General features: G+C 43.4%; 1 protein-coding gene across 1 annotated transcript in view; it reads left to right on the plus strand.

Annotated features, from left to right (window-relative positions):
* LOC138452855 (uncharacterized) overlaps window positions 1–17,712 on the plus strand; it is a 1,928,742-nt gene that overhangs the window by 934,814 nt on the left and 976,216 nt on the right. Inside the window, exons 38-39 of the mRNA XM_069605205.1 lie at window positions 1,668–1,760; window positions 5,995–6,194. Coding sequence (XP_069461306.1) covers window positions 1,668–1,760; window positions 5,995–6,194 — 293 coding nt within the window. The remainder of the gene's footprint in view (window positions 1–1,667; window positions 1,761–5,994; window positions 6,195–17,712) is intronic.

The following is a 17,712-nucleotide window of genomic DNA, read 5'->3' on the forward strand; positions in this document are numbered from 1 at the left end:
TAATGATGACTCCCTAGAATTAAATGAAACAAATGTTTATGAAGAATGTCTTTATTATGTATGCCACACATATGGGAATCTTTTTCCTAATAATATAAATCCCAGAAACTATATTACGGCTATCTGAAAATGAAGTCTTCCACACTTCAAATGCTTATTTACGGCACCACCGTGAGTATTTTATGTTATCCTATGAAAAGGCACAAAAGCCAGACTTATTTCAGTGCATGTGTATAATCCTTTCCTGGATCCAGTTACAAGATAAACGCAAAACTAAGCAAGTCAAACGGCATCAATGTACTCGCGAGGCCGGGAATCAAAATGATTATTCCCAGGCAAATCGGTGTGTGGCCTGATTGTTTATGGTTGACAACGTCGTCCTACGGTTGATTCTTGATATTTTGTGGCAACTAATACTTGCCACAAAATGTCGTGCAGTTTTATGTGGCATACCACTCCTAGCTGGGGCTGTTTTAGGCACATTGGCACCACTTCTAGTGCCCACAAGACACAGGATAGACAGCAACGTGTCTGTGATGTTCACACGCAGAGGCACCTTGAACTCAACTGACCTCCCTTTCTTGACGGCTACCAGGCTCATGGATGTTAATGTACACTTTTTGCAAATACAAATGGTGGAATGTATGCTATTTCACCTCAAGATAGCGCACTGAAATGCAAACGGACATGTTATATCACAGAATTGCATTTTATGTAGTTTTCCCCTCAAATGTCTCAGTGATTTTTTTTCCACAATGTATTCGCTATTTATTAATCTGGGAAGCCCCCAATTTCTACACTTATACCCATTGCTTTAATCTGCTTACCTCACCCCCCATCTTTTGTTTGTGTTTCCTTCCCCCTTATTTATTTATTATGTTTGTAACTGTCATCTTAATGTCAGCGTAAATATGGATCTTTATATATTTAACACATTTATTTTTGTAGATTGCAGTGCGTTTTTTTATGTAGCTGGGTGCATTTTCGGTCAAATGCACATATATTGCGCTTGTTTTATTTGAGATGTAGTCCTTTGGCCTTTATTTCATTTAAAAGAATGTTGTGTAATGCTGAATCAAAATGTACCCGCCATGATCGTGCACCAAGTCTTGGAGAAACTGGAATTGAGTTCTCAGGGCAACATAATATTTTTCTGTGGTAAATATAGTTAGTAGTGAAACAGTGGTTCATTTACCACTGATGAAAGAAATGGTTCACTGCATGTTGTATGACTTGAAATGAATTCCTAGGAGAAGGCCCATGCAGACAGGTCCCATTTATCCCTTTGAATTTCTGCTTTTGCAACCTTTATTCATTACCATCTAGCACGTCTGAAAACGGCTGTTTTTCAATGTACTCGTTTGAATAAAAAATACTAGACCTTATTATAAAATGTATCACTAGTCTGCTAACCGAACTTAAAATTACCCTAGCAGTGCTAACGGAAATGAACACGAGGCCGAATTTAAAATTTAAACTTCAGTGGCCTACTGCCAAATGAAGCACGGCCGAATGAACGGCACTGTTATAATCTAATGCGGCCTGCCTGAGCCTGTCTAGACAGGAAGCGCACAGCCTGCACAAGATTACCAGGAAATGAGCATACAGCCAACACATGCTTTTTAATTTTCTCTGATCTCACTAAATGATCCTCTTTCTGTACTTAGGAGCTACCCCGAGAAGCAAGGCGCTTTGCCAAAGTGGACAGGAGCTGGGTCAGAATGATGCGCTCTGCATTCAACACCAAAAATGTGGTGCAGGTAAGAGAACACACGCTCCATTAAATGATAACACTTTTAATAGAAAGCAAACAGGCATCAAAATTCACCTAAAACCTTCTCGTGGATAAAGGAAGTGTTCGTCCAAATGACAATGAAAACATGCAGAGTTGGGAAACCTATGGATGGGGCAACTCAACATTTCAATTTCAAATTTTCCAGATCTGCATCACTTGATGGAGGAGCGCAAGTAGACCCCTTTCTAGGTCATTACCGACCTGCAGACTGGGGCAGAGCTGGTGTTACTAACAAAGGCCTTTGAACCCGATTTCTACCATATGAAGCCTAAAAGAAGCTATTGAGCTGTCTTCTGAAGTATTATGGTTTCTTCAAAAGACACATGGTCCAAGACCAACAAAAGTTCATGCCAATAGTACAACTCTTTACATTTATGACACTTGCTTAAGTATTGTCAAAACTATTCAAAAGGATGAATTGATTTGATTTATATAAAATGTGCAAATACTGAAAGGACTGTTAGTGCTAGAGAAGAATTAGAAACCAGACGTTAGGCTTAAGGGAGAGAGGAAGCTAAGGCTCTATGCTGACCAAGGTTCTAGATGTTTCCTAAAGCTTAAATGATCCTTTGGTTCTTTCAGAGGTAAAGGCAGAGGGTTGTAAAGGCACGGAGCCTCAACAGAGAACTCAATCCTACTTTGCTCCCTTGTGAACTGGCGTGCACAGGAGAAGGGGCAGAAGCAGATCAAAGGTTAGGATTGGGTACATAAAGTTCCAGATTTGTTTTTCACAAACCGGGGTCTCCGCCCGTGATATGTTTACCGAGTTGAAATATGGACCCTGCGACCTTTCGCAGAAATGTTAATGGCCTTCCTTTGGTCAGTTCACACTATTACAGACTGAACACACCTTTGTTTTAATCGAAATATCTCTCCTATATTTATATAAAAATCAGTTCATTCGGCCAGAAACGTTTGCTGATAAGAGTTTAAGATCAAAGGGGAAGTGTTTATTTGGGTCCTGATAAGGCAAATGGGAGGTGATCCCCGAATTGAAATTGTAAAGCTACGAAATCCAGTATATCAAAGGCATTCAAATCCAGACAAAGCCCCAAAGGACTTTAGCAAATTTTTGGGGTGACATGGGTTGCAATTTCTGAACATTTCAGCCAAGCATAGCCAAACGGCAAGCAAGACGAATCTTAGAGGAGACAATACACTGTGAACCCTGTATGTGGGAAGAGGGAAGTCACCATATTGGAGCCTAAAGGGGGCTTTTGAATAGATAATGTATTTAGCGGGAAAAATAGGTCCAAGTTCAAACAATCCTTTATTATATATAACCTAGGAATAGCCCTGTTCTAGGTGCTTTGTATTTTGGCACTTGGGCCTATGGAGGCCAAATGGAAGTTAAGTGGATTTTCAAGAATGACACTTTTTTAGTTCAGTGGGCAAGCTGAGGCTAACACCTCCTGGTTCCACATGTGTCAATGAAACCACACATCTCATATTCATTAAGGGCTTGGCACGACTTGCAGCAGTTATTGTTAATGCAGTTTGCAAAACACTGACAAAGTTCTAGGTAGCCCTTTGAACTTGACTTTCATAAATCTATACATCTACATTACTGCATTTATTTAGAGCTATGTATGGTTCTACAGTATAATAGAGCTACCAAGATTGCAGTCGGATATTCTTTACACTGCCACGCAGAGAGATCCATCATTGTTAAACTTTATGGACCAATAGATGACCGCCTCTCAAATTAATCAGAAATGCCAAAGAACATTTTGGAGGTCCCTTGGGGTCACACTCACTGAACTGCTGCTTTCAGGTTTCACTCGTATCCATGATAAGGTTGGACCTAAAACCAATGGACTAGCTGAAAAGCAAAGCACTCCTAGGTAATTTTGAGGAAAGGTAGGTAGTCTCTGAACTGCAGGACATATTTCTGAGGCTAGATAAATAAAGAAAAACGTATGTAACGTAAGCTAGAACTGGGATGTCGATATGCTAAACGAGCCACCTCTGAAAAGCTTTGGGCAACCCTAATGTTTGACTAGGATGTCCATTTACGAGTGGATCATGGACTCCAAGATATCTTAGAGAAGTGATCACATTTTTGGCTAGAAGTTGAACTGTAAAATTCTGTTTTCAGTGACTCCCTAAATAACAGTACAATGACAACAAGTAATGTATAGCTCTTGAAAATCTGAAAGGTTTGTCTGATCAACAGAGCATTGGGACTCGGATGGATTTCAGCTTCTTATGCACATTTTACATGCTGCGGGAGGAACAGATAAATATTTCCTCCACACTGATCTGATGAAGATGCCTGTCCAATCTTCAAACCAAGGGGCCAGTTCATGAGAGTATCATGGATTCACCTGACATGCAATTAAGCCCAGGCTGCACTACATTTAAAAAGGCTGGCATTGAAAGCATGCTGTGCTTCAGAACTCACTCAGAGGATTTGAATTGTAACATAGCCGCTATGGGTTGCATGCACTCTACTTTGAATTTGCACCATGGCCTAAGGGAATTATCCAAAAGAAAACCGTTTTGACAAATCCCTCAGTAAATTAAAACATCCAGTTGCACTTCTCAGTTGACATGCCACCAATGAAACTGATGTGAGAGTAGTACAGCAAGCTATTTCAAAAAGCCACTTTCTGTTTTTATCATTCAGCAGGCTGGATGTTTTAGGGAGATTCACATCCAGGCACCAACAATCAGTAAGGCTGTATGTATGTGTGTATGTATGTTTGTCCGGTTATACAAATACACACCATTGAACCCACGTCTACCAAATTTTGCATGGATTCTTCTTTTGTCTGGGGCAGGATCGTAGTCTATGTTTGGATGCAAAAATCTTATGTGCAAAAATGTTTTGGAATTGTGTGTATGTTTGTCCGGCTTTACAAATCTGCACCGTTGAACCCACTGCTCCTATATTTTGCATGGATTCCTCATTTGTCTGGGGCAGGATTGTAATCTATGTTTGGATACAAATAATTAACTCTGTAGACACCCTCATTTACTGATGCTCACCCCAATTCACTATAGTAGGTACTAGAAGGAGGCGCAATTTGGAAAAGTGTCTGACGCAAAATGTTCGATGTGTTGGTTAGTCCTTTTAAATTGATTACTACTGTATACAGTTCGAAAAAGTGTTCATTAAAGCATTTTTAAAGGGAATTAAAAACAATTTAATTCTTTTTTTATCACTCCAAATATGGGAAATGGCAAGGTTACAGTTTGCATTCACGAAAAGAGAGCACAATCAATCTTTCTTGGACATTTTCTCAAATGTGCTGAAGCCATTAAGTGACTGAAATATGCCGCACAAAAAACAAACATCATTTGGAAAAGCTCCATCTGATGCAAAGTGAAAATCAATATCAAGAGCTTCTGAAACACAACAAACAGCAGCAATACTTGCCGACCAGAAGATAAGAGCAACTTTCTCCAGGGCAAATGAGATGTCAGAGCAAACTGATGCAAGACTTGCTGTCATGAGGAGAAGAGCAACATCCTCCAGGGCACATGAGACACCACTTGATCAGGACACGGGCAACGCCGGGTACCCTAGCTAGTTTCAAATAATTCTAAAATATGTCTTGGATCGTGACATCATAATCTCTACCTTCTCCATGTAACATTGGGTGTTTGTGTCACACCTTTGTATCTGTTTTTTAAGGTAGGCCAGCTATTTGAAACTCTTGAAATGAGGTAGATGTTGTGTGCAATCACAATGAACTTGGTGTTGAGTACAACCAGCTCACCACCTAATATTCATTTTGGACAATTCCAAGAGGTTTTATGACCTCAGAGACCCTCTGCCCAGTCCTCTGACTCTGTCTGGAAAAACACTACTTGGGACTTTCACACCATTACATTGCCTGGTGGTCTTCCTGAATGGCTTTAGCTGATGTAATCATCTTAAATTAGTAGTGGAGATAGGAGGATAAACTGTTAATGGTTCCCGTTACTGATCCCATTTTACAACCCCACCATATATGATTTCCAATATTACATTCATTGGAAAAAAAAGAACTACTTATATAACTAGAAACTTTTACAAATGGCAATAATATATTCAAATCTTAAGGTCTGTCATGAGAACCTTCTAAAAAGCAGAGTATAAATTTGTAAGGCACTTAATGAATTTTGCATAAGAAATTAGATATATTAAGTACAGTACTGTATAGTTTTAAGTTTGTCATATGCAAATAATATGTTATTTGTTTCCCCTTTAGTGCTGCTGTGCCGGAGATGTCCCCAAAGAGGTCATCCTTAAGCACGTCCAGGAAGAGCTGGAGATCTGCTTTCGATCACTCACCTCGTACCTGAACAGGATGAGGCAGGCCTTCCCACGCTTCTACTTCCTGTGTGACCTGGCCCTTCTCTCCCTCCTCAGCCACCCGTGGGATGTGAAGTACCTCCAGCACCATCTCAGGTGATGCTCTGATGGGAGTAGGGAGGGAAGGAATAACTTTCTGAGGAAGCATACAGAGTGTGATTTCTCAGTGCAGCAAAAACTTTACGTTCTAGGCAGGGGTCTGCAACCTGTTGTGCTACAGATACAATGGACTACAACTCCCATGACCTCTCACCATAGACATTGCTTGCTAGAGCTGATGTGAGTTATAGTCCAAAACATCTACAGAGCCAAATGTTGCAGACCACTGTTCTAGAACATGCTAATCCTAATCCTTCTTTTATTAAAAAAAGTGAAAATCCTTCTTTTTTCCAGGCCTAATGACTTGGATACGACAGAATGAGGAAGTGGTAACCCACCAATGATTGTTCTGATGCACATGGGGAATCAAAAGGCAAAAACACAAGATTGGCAGGGTTTTTTCTGCAAACTTTCTGTGGTGATAAAGTCAAATCAAGATAATAAATACAAAAGAGAGTTTTGTCTCATTTCACTTCCTTTTAATGGCTTTCTCATGTACAAATATACATATATACACGTTTGGTAACGTATCATACATAAAGTAAAAACATTTTATCCCAAATGTTACCACAGGATATTATAAAAAACACAACCTTCCCCATTGAGAAGACGAAAATCAAATCACCACAGTGAAAAAAACCTGAACTCAAAAAAACAGAAAACCAAGTATCAATAAAACAATACAAAGGAATCCTTTACATATACCTCAAGTTGTACTTGAGTATTAACTCGTGCACCCATATGAAATCAAAGGTGTGCAGCCAACATGATTAACCATTCATAGTTTCTGACCCTAACCAATCAAAGCTTAGTTATTCTCATTGAAATACAAGAACAAGAGAAAACTCTTCCTAGCTGCAACAACTGTTCCTAAAAGGATGGCAACTTGAGTTTTTCGGCTGATAATTGGCCATGAACTTGACCAATGGCCCAGTCTTCTTCAGGGCAAAAAAGCAAGCTTTGCAACGGAGAAGCTAAAAAATGATGCCCCTGTAATACAAAATACGGCAAAATATAAACCTATGCCAGGTTATAAAACAAACAGATACACAACATACACACACAAATATAGAACATAGAATCACACTAGCCTCAGAGAGCTAGTGTGTTGAAGTCGCCATCACTATGAACGCACTTCATTTTAATAGAAGGATGCAGCCATCCATATCTTGTACAGTCTTCCCTCAATCTGCAGGAGTCTGTGAAGGGACAAAAAAGTTCTCATTATAAAGGCCCCAATTACATTTATAAGTTGCAAAAAGAACAGTTCAAAGGAAATTTCAAAACCAGGGCCATTCAACATGAAGAGACGCGCCACAATGCACTATCCTTCACTGTCTTGGATAGTCAGCATTGATTTCTGGCAAAGTTTAAAAGTTCTTTTTGTGCAGCCTCTTTTCATTACCCTGCCATTGTTATCCCAGATATAGCTTAATTTATGAAAACATTCTCACTAAATGGTGCTACTGCCATTCTGTGCTGCTGGAGAGGCTGAATGAATACACAGTTTTGCATCCATCAGTTAGCTAAAATTGAATAGCACAAATGTGCCCATAGACGACATACTAGGCGTTGACCCAATAGGAAATCATTCAAGCCTTAGACTGGGAAACAGCAATGGGAGACACTATTAAGGCGAATGCAGGATGAAAATACACCCAGGAACTATCTTGGTGCCCTCAGTGACTTTCAAAAACACCAGTGTGCTCATTCTGTTAATGGTATTGCCTTTTAATTCAAACCATATGCATACTATCAACCAAGGTTTGAAATCCTGGGGTCCTATTTGATAGCAAACTGTTACTGCAACAATTCAGCACTTCCACTAGTTGACTCTCCATGCACAATCACGCTCCCCATGTTTCTACAAAGCTATTAATGGTCTTGCTCCTCAGTACCTGTCAGATTTTATTTCAGTTGACTCACCATCTCATTCCCTCTGATCCTCCTCTGCACTCGACCTCCCTGTGCCTTTTCTCATTTCTGCTCTTTCTCCCTATTTGCTCCGCTGCACTGGAACCCACTGCCCATCACAATCAAAGCTAGCCCAAATGTGGATCTCTTCAAAGCTCAGCTTAAACGCAACTCACTTAATTGCTAAAGAGGAAGTTTCCCCTTCCCTCCCCCCAACCTTCCCTACCTGACCCCACCACAGCCTCCAGTGACACTTATGTCATTTTGTATATTTAAATAGTACTCCACTTTAGTTTGAAGCATGTGCCCCTTAGATTAATGTTACCTTTGTAAGTCACCTCTTTTCTTAAGTATATAGATATATTTTTTCCGTTTGTTTTGTCTTCTCCCTGGTTTACGCACCACCTTTTTACACCCCTATGAACTGTCTCACCGCTTGTTCTCATCTTTGTTCTATTGTACAGGCACCCTTCATAGGAATGCTGCGCCCTCTGTAAAATGTGTTATTGTAAGCCATTTCTCTTTGACATCCCTGTTCGTCAAATAAATAAAAATACTTTTTTATTAATGTTCTGCAGTTTATTAAACCTTTGACACTATACACTTTAAAATGTATCAATTACAATACAACACAAAAATCTCCTAAATGTATCACACTTCCTAAAAATTGTATCAAAATGTATTTTGCAACCATAAAACAGACTCAAAATTGCAAAGGACGTATCTTAGAATAGAATGCAATTCTAGCTAAAAAAATCTCCATAAAGTGCTTTTTTTCAACCTCTTGCTATGAATTTGTCATACATGTTTTCCCCCAAAGTGTTGTGGATAATTATGAGGAGCTTAATCAATGTGATAGTTAATGCAGTTGCTACTTCCATCAGTGTCGACCAAAACCTCTCACTAGAGATGAAGTTGAGATTATTTGCAAACCTGTCAAAAGCTGGTCGTCACCAAGTGAGTGTAGCCACACAGGATGTAAACCAATGCTTAGAGTTTCCACTGAAGATGAGCTCCCACATAGTCTGCACATCCTATCCTTCAGGTGAAGTCCTCTAATCAAGCCCCATCTTTGCAATGTTCCCAACAGATTCAACAAACACATAAAAGGATATTATGGTAGACATAGGGAACCTAGTTGGGTAAAATGGGTGACGTGATGAGGGACACACAGGATATGTCTATGCCATGCATAGGTCTAACTGGACTTACTACCAGTTTTTTAAATTCATCCACTGAATCTGTAAACCCATGCCTTGAACCATTTATTGGCTCCTACTTATACGTTCCATCCCCTTTTCTCTATACTGCATGGGCGTCCCTCACTTGGAACAGGACCATAACCTTTTGTCCCACAAAAAAGCAAATTTCCCTGGGCACTCGGCTGCGGCATGAGCTCGCTCTGTTGATCCCGACCTCCGGTGCCTCACCTCAATCCTCTTTTCTGCCTCAACTGCATCGGACCTACTCTCAAGGTGATCATGGTTTCTGAGGCGTCTCTTCTGGATAATTCCACGGTGCTTTGCTTACGCCCCACTTTGATTTTCTTCTATTTCACCCACCTTTGGTGCCTACCCTTCCCCGGCGCATGTCGGGACTCAGCAGATGTGCATCATGAGATGGCTCCTTCCCTACCTCGGATCCTCACGCACTCTATATCCAGTGCCTGGGATCCGATCATCTTTGGGAATGCTGCGTTGCATGTGATTCTCTGACCCCGGGCTTGTTAAAGAACCGTTTTAGCAGGTTGAGGGAGATTTTTTCCAGGTCACGCCGGACCACCAGAAGGACTATGTGTGCAGGAAAACAAGGGCAGAGAGGATAAGTATGCAAGGCCGTAGTCCGCACTTGCACGTTCTGAATACTCACAAGGCATAGTAGGTTTGTCTGTCCCTCCCCCTCTGTATTTTTTGTATTTAATTGTATTTTCTATTTTTAACAGTATTGCTACCCCATGTCCCCTCCCTCCTGTCCTGTGGGTTCTTTGAAACATATTTTTTATTTCCTGTATAAGCGCCTAACAAGCAAACAATAAATAAATAAGTGCACTTTCCTTGAAAGCACCCCGCAAGGGAGATTCCTTCCCAGATAATCCTCAGAGTGGGAGGGATCTTCCAGATCCTCCCACCAGTCAGGCTTCTGAGACTCGCAGAGTGACCAGCCTTCGGACTGAGGGTCCTTCAGGCTCTAACGGGACCTGGACGGGAGGATCTCAGGGTCCTGCTACCACGGTAACACTCGAGGGCAGCGCTGCCCTTCTACCGAGTTTAGGCCCGAAGGGGCACCTCTATGCAAGACTACTGGGCACAACCTTGAGGGTGTACAGCCTACCGAGGGTACTCCTGAGGTGTCCAACGGTACCGAGCGTCCGCTTGAGGGTCACGAGAGTCCTATAACACCAGGCCCTGCACCCAACATTAGTTTCCTGTGCATTCCTGTGGGGAGCGCGACAGACGAAATGCCTTCCGGTGACAAGATGGCACCTAGCCGAGAGACTGTACCCAGGCCCCACATACAGGGAGCATAGGCGACATGGGCTTCCTCTATGGCAGAGGGTATACAAGCAATTACCCGGTCAAGGACCGAATTCACGCCAAAGATAGAATGGTCCACCACTCATACAACATGGTGCACAGCATATCCTTCTTCTTCCAAGACACTTTGGTACACAGAGGCCAGGATATCTCCAGCAGAGGAAACGGGCAGGTAGAGCTCCGTTGACATTGTAAACACCACCAGCAGCGGACCACTCCTCGCAGTCAGGCCTGGACCCCGCACAGATCCCCTTGCAGGTTTATGTCCCTTATGGGATCCCATCAGATGACGGGGATCCTAAAAGCCTGTCACTCCAGCATCCTCTGTCGTACCAGATACCCGCAGGAGCCTATGCCTTCATCAGGGGAGGACCAACAGGGGCAGACGGGTAGGACTTGGATGACGAAGAGGACATGGAGGTCTCAGCTTCCGCAAAGGCATTCCCTGACCGGATGGAGGGGTTGGAAGAATTATTGGGGATTCCCCCTCCACAGCGAGAGCAGCAGGAAGCAGGAGTGCTTGCAGAGATACTCACATTATGGACGCTAAAAAAGTTGTGAATCCCGCAAAAGGACGTAGCCGCTCGGGTAAAGATGGGGTGGCTCAAACCACAAACTACTCATACAGAAGGCTAGACGCTAAATATAGGCAGGCGGAAGGTGAGCTCATGCTGTTGTCCTCAAATCCGCAGCCTCATTCTTCAGTCAAAGCCGCAGTCCATAGAGATGGCAGGTGCTTCCGCAGCGTCCCTCCTCTCTAGGGAGGATAAGCTGCTAGAAGCATTTGGGAAAAAGGTGTATCTGAACTCTGGGCTTCACCTTCACCAGGCAAATGTGTATGCCATCCTGGCAATGGCCAAACAGAAGCCATGGAGGGAGACTACTGAGTTTTCGCAAGCTATCCCTACACACAGGCAAACAGCATTCAAGGCGGGCCTTGTGGAGACGAAAGTTATAGCACAAGACCTTACGGAAGCATCTGTGGCACACATTGATATGGTAGGCAGATGGGTATGCATCACCACGGAAATGCGCTGCATGGCGTGGATGCATGCCACCAACTTTAATGTGGACATGCAGGGACGCATTCTAGATCTGCCATTGGAGTGGGTGGATTTATTTCATTCGTCCACCGATGAAAAGCTCACCAAGAAGAAAGCAAGCTCCCAAATGTCCAAGTCACTAGCCAACCTGGCAAAGCCGGTCGCCAAGGCATTTGGCCGTGCACAAAACAGGATAGAGCATAGACCCCGGGCCTTTGGAGGATTCAGGGGTTTTCAAGACCAGAGGACTAGACAGCCAGAGAGATCCTCCAGCGGGCACAGGCGGGAAACAACAGCGCACGGCTCCTAAGGGTTTTTCTGTTCCCCTCCTCAGCCCCGCCTCAGAGGCTATAAAACATTGAAGGGGCGTCCCGGTACACAGCTCCCTAGTGCGGGGCAGATTGGCGCTTTAAAGTCAGTTCTGGCATCACCTTTTTTCGGACTCTTGGGTGCTATCAGTGGTCATCTTGGGGTTTCGGCTCCCTATTCCTTCTCCTCCCCCATCTTCCCCTCCGGTCATTAAGTAGGTTCTCCAGCGCTACTGGCAGATATCGCCTCTCTGACAGTGGAACAAGTGCCTCCTTCGCAGAGAAGATCAGGCATTCATTCCAGTATCTTCGCCATTCAGAAGAAGAACCAGGCTAACCTGCAGGTGGTGCTGTACCTATCATTCCTCAATCTATTCCTACTCCTCCAAACATTGAAGACAGTGACGCGGCACATATTTCTGAGGCACTACACGAGGGAGCCTAGATGTGCTCCCTGGAACTGAAGGATGCATACTTGCACGTCCCGAAATGGTAAACACACAGGCAATTTCTAAGATTCACTGTCATGGGACAACACTTCCAGTACAAGGTTCTGCCATTTGGCCTAAATTCCGCTCCTCTGGTATTTACAAGGATAATGAATTCAGTAACTGGGCTTCTCCATTCCCAGGGCCACTATGGCTACCCTTATTTGGACGATTGGCTGGTCTGGGCCAGGTCGCCATTAGAAGCGCAGAGGACCATGAAATACCTAACACAGCTGCTCTTTGACTTGGGGTTTTCAGTCAATTTAAAAGAAATCAGAGCAGTCATTGATATTCTTAGTAATCAAGTGTGACATGGAAAAACAGATGATTTTCACTACTCAGGACAGGGTCAGCATGTTGCAAGGGGCTACAGGCCATTTTCTCAGCAGACAGGAAACATGAGCGTGGTGGTTTCAACATCTGTTGGGTCTCATGGCAGTATGCATGCTGGCGTCCCTGTATGGCAGATTGAAGATAAGAGAGACCCAAATGCATCTCGTGAGATCGTGGAATCAAGAATTTTGGCACTGTTAGGAACCTGAGGGCATCCTCACTTCTCGCCAATATATCCTCTTCCCAGTTGGCGAGGGAAAGGCTGCCGCTGTTGGATCCTGATGCTGGGGGTGGATGTGCGAGGGAGCATCACCTGGGTGGACGAGACTGGTAGAGTGGGGATGAGGTACCCTTGGGTGAGACACGGTATCCCCCATTTACCTTTGATAAAGAGTCAGATATCCCCCAGGCCTTTGTAGGTTGCTTCTAGTCCCTTCCCTATTCTTCTAGTAAAACATCTCCCAGTACACACCAGTCAGGTACTGGGACAAGGAAGAGACAAACCAGAGCCATACATCCTCTCTTTATTGACTCATACACACACATACACCACTCTGGTACTGGGAGGAGGAAGAGGGGTGCCGAGTACCAGGAATGTTATGTAGTGAATGAAGATTGCCTGCACCTGAGGTCAAGGGGGCGGTATAAATGGCCTGCTCAGATGAGGCTAAAGAGATTGCCTGTGGAACGCTTGCAGGAGAAGCTGGAGGTGAAGCCAGGGAGATGCGTGCCTGAAGCACCTACGAGCTGCAGAGTCGTTGCAGCAGAAGCAGATTGTGGCGGGAGCACTCCGAAGGCCTCCGGTAGCAGTGCTCGTCTGCATACTGCCTGGAGTCAGAGGGACTCCCTCTCCATTCAACGGAGCAGCGACAGCCACAGCAAGCCTGCCGCCGCAGGGAACAGCACCTGAATACAGCGTACTCAGTGAGTCAGAGAAGCCTGAATGACACTGGGGCGCTGAGGTTTGGACCGCGTGGTTGCTGCAGCTCAGATCGCTCACGAGTGAGCAAAGGACCGAGTGGGCTATGTGAATGCCGGTCCAGATTGAACTGAATACTTTTGATAATCACGATAACCCGAAGCTGCTGAGAAAACTGAAGGAAAGGTTTTTTGTGAATACCGAACTGTGAATAGAGATGAAACTGACAAGGCCAAGGAAACAATATTTGAACTTGTCAATATGCCCATGAACAGGGTACAAGTTTCTAGCAGGAAAGCAAACTTGGAATTTGTTGTTGGTTTATTCAGTGTGTTGGATTGGAACGAAATAAAACATTTTTGAATATCGATCTGAAAGAAAGCAAGTGTGTTTGAATACCAAATTGGATGGAACGCAGTTTGGTGCAATTTCCTAATAAACAGGAACTGCATAACTTGAGAAAGCAAGCATTGGCAAGCACCATGAAGCTATAAGGAACTGTGTAACTTGAAACAGTGGCAGGGTGCCTGTAAAGAATAAGCAGGTAAGGTGTGTCGGTTGGATGACCTGTGTTAGGTGGACCGTCTGGTCCAACAACTGCGCCTAGACCAAGTACACATCTGCCCCCCTTAAAGGAAAAGCCACTTAACTCACCCATAATCTTGTGATTGAAAATAAAGGAAAACCTGAATGAACTGGAATTAAGAGCTGAACTCTATGATATTGTTGAAATGTGTGAAAGACAAATAAGCCAGAAGAGCTGATACGTATACCAAGAAATTATGTTTTTTGAAACATTGAGAGACTTGAAAGCTTGGCGAAGGGAACCCCTCCTTTTTCTGTAAAGTGAACTCTCTTGAATCCTGGAGAAGGGAAACCCCTTTCCTAACCAAGACCTGGAAGAAGCTCTGAACTTTTATTTGAACACTTCTCATTTTGAGGCTGACATCCCTACACATTGTATACAATTGGAAGTGAGGGCAGGTCTAGGTTTTGGACACAGACAGACATTTGCTTTGGACTTCCTCACACAGACTATCATTGGTTTAAGCTAGATAGGGATATCCCACCTTAGCATAGGACAAGTTAGGTCTTCTTTTCAACCCTCTTTTTCTTTAATACAAGTTTATAGCCCAAACATTATTCAGTTCTATGTGTCTACTTCATGATGCCTTCACAGCACCAATTGGACAGTGTCTCCATTCTGCAGGAGTTAATTCCAGATCTGCGGTGGTGGAGATTGGGGCCAATCTGATGAGGGCAGTCTCCTTCGCACATTCAGAACCATCAGTGATCATCATGACCGACTCGTCACTGGAGTAATGGGGAGCTACCCTAGACACCTTCTTGATGCATGGATTATAGTCAGCCCAGAACTGGATGCATTACACAAAATGTTTGGAGATGACTGCTGTCCAGCAAGCCCTCAAGGCTTTTATGGTCATCCTCATCAGGACGGACAGCTCCACGTCCATGTTCTACTTGATCAAGCAGGGGGTGGGCAATCACTCACGAGTTACACCTTACAGCCATACACCTTCCGGGGGAGAGCAATGCGAGGCGGACATGCTGAACAGGTTGGGCATGGAAAATTATGAATGGGAGCTTTGCGCAGAGCTACTCCACATCATATTCCAGGATTGGGGCCAGGCAAAGGTGGTCCTCTTCACCACAGAGGGCAATTCAAAGTGCAAACAGTTTGCCTTGTATCTGGGCAGTGTGAAGAATCCTTTGGATTCCTCACTAAAACCCTGCCTCCCTGGTGGTCAGGGGAAGCCAGACGCTTCCTGATCCTTACCCTGGGGGTGGCGTACTGCGAGAGGATCATCTGGAAGGTGTTAGGGCCCAGGGTGCTGAGTTGATTCTGTGGGATAAGGCACAGTATTTTTCCTCTGGAAAGAAGAACCTTCTCAAGGTACCAACAGAGGTAATGTCTTATTGTCATTTTAATGTCCTTGACCCTTATATTACATTTTATGATATGGACAGCAAAAGACGTGCAGTAGAAAGGTCTTTTCACATGTGAGTCTGATTGCTGTGGTTGCCGAGCTGCAGTTGTGTAGGAGACTGAAGCATGAAGTCATTATCAAGCTGTGGGTCTCATGAGTGAAAGGCGCTCCCAAACGTTGTAGCTGGACCAGAAACACCATGTCACGAGAAGGGTGTCGGTCCCCAGCAACCCAGAAGCAGTAGAAGTTGTGGCAGAAGTCGGGAAAGCAGTGCAACCCGGACAGTAAGTGTCTAAGAATGCGGTGAGTGAAACACTCCATTTGAACACATTGTGCAAGCCTTGCCGGGAACAGTATCCAGCTCCATGTTAACTCACATAAGACTTTAAGCAAGTAGAACTTGTTAGTTGCTTCTAAAATACATTAAACAATGGAAATGTAGCACTTAAGTATAACAGTAAAAGTCTTTACTCGTGTGAGAAGCTAAAGTGACTAAAATCCATTGTTCTGCTATTCTAACACTGATAATGCTTGAAGGAGTGGTTGAGTGCCCCTAATGAAGGAGTGGGATCTCTGCTGACGTTAACAATCAAAGAGTTAAATTCTATAACTTGTGAAAACGACATCAGAGAATGGTCGTGTGTACCCAATTGGGATTCTTAAAGGTAGTCTGAACTCTTTACGTTCACACAGGAATGCAATTAAATACCAATCTTTAAACCCTGAAAATCATATCAAGAGGTGGTTTGCGTGTGCCTTATTCTGAATCTCAATGAAAGACTGAATTCTATTCTTTATTCTCACATGGCATGCCTTTAATTTTATGAAGGTTAAAGTGAATACTAATTAAAGACGAAGACAAGCATTGCCCAAGCCAAGAGTCTTCCGCTATCCACACCGAAAACCAACCTTTCCCAGAGTTAAGAAGAAATGTAACTATACTGTGAAGTTGGTAACAGTGTATTGGCCTAAGACACAAATGTGCAAGTATTGCCTGAAGCTGAGAGACTGGCCTCAAGGCTTCTGGGTAATTAATCGGGCTAACACTGGCAGGAAGGTGCAGATAAAGTTGGGGAAGGGAAACTGGCTTCTTGTAAAGACTATTTTGAAGTTGACACAACATGTAGTGCCAGAGACTGTGGAAGATGGAAAGAAGTGAGTCTCCAAGGCAAATCCAGGTTGCTATTGTTGTGGCAGACAGACAAGAGAGGCAAAGAGGCTGCTACTTTTGAAGAGAGTTATTCAAAGGAAGAGTGCCTTGCCTACTTGAAGCTGTAAGAAGTCCTCCTGACAAATAAACCATTGTGAAGCTGAAAACTGTAACTAAGGGAATACAGAGTGTTAACCAAGAACTGTATATCACTGGTGTTATTGAATACATCATTTTTAACTGTGTCAAATCTTCTTGAGGAGGGTGACAAAGCAACATGGCTAGGATTACCATTGGTTCTATTTGGAAGAAGTGGAAAGTGGATATTTCACTAAGAAGAAGAGAATTGTTAGTGGAACTTTGGTTAACAAACTTATCCATTGATTTCGAAATATCAAGAACTGAATTGAGACATTTCCTTGTTTGGTTGAACACTAACAGACCTGACTTTGAATAATGGGGAAGAGAAATCCACAGGAAATTAGAAGGTTATTCAGAGACTGTCAATTTTGTTCATGTGATGTTACATTGCCATATATTTTCTTTGTGTATTTATTGTTTTGTGTGTGGGCCAGTTATCCTATGTTGGAGCGTGTCCCTTAGTTTTGGTTAGGCAGGGAAATCCTCAGCAGAGTAGGGATAGTGAGGCATTTTTTAACATAATTTCTTTAATAAAATGGCAAATGTTGGTACATCAGCAAACAGTTGTCCCCCTCACGTTACTGACCTCTGACAGCAGGTGCCGACTATCTATGGGCGATGTGTTCCACTTTGCATGTAACAGCCTCTGGTGCTATGCTTTTCCACCAACCTCACTAATACAGAAAGTGCTACTGGAGTCAGAGTGGTGCTGCATGATCCTGGTGGTCCCCAAGTG

This window comes from Ambystoma mexicanum, chromosome 4p (assembly GCF_040938575.1).
Source record: "Ambystoma mexicanum isolate Mex_15411 chromosome 4p, UKY_AmexF1_1, whole genome shotgun sequence".
NCBI lineage: Eukaryota > Metazoa > Chordata > Amphibia > Caudata > Ambystomatidae > Ambystoma > Ambystoma mexicanum.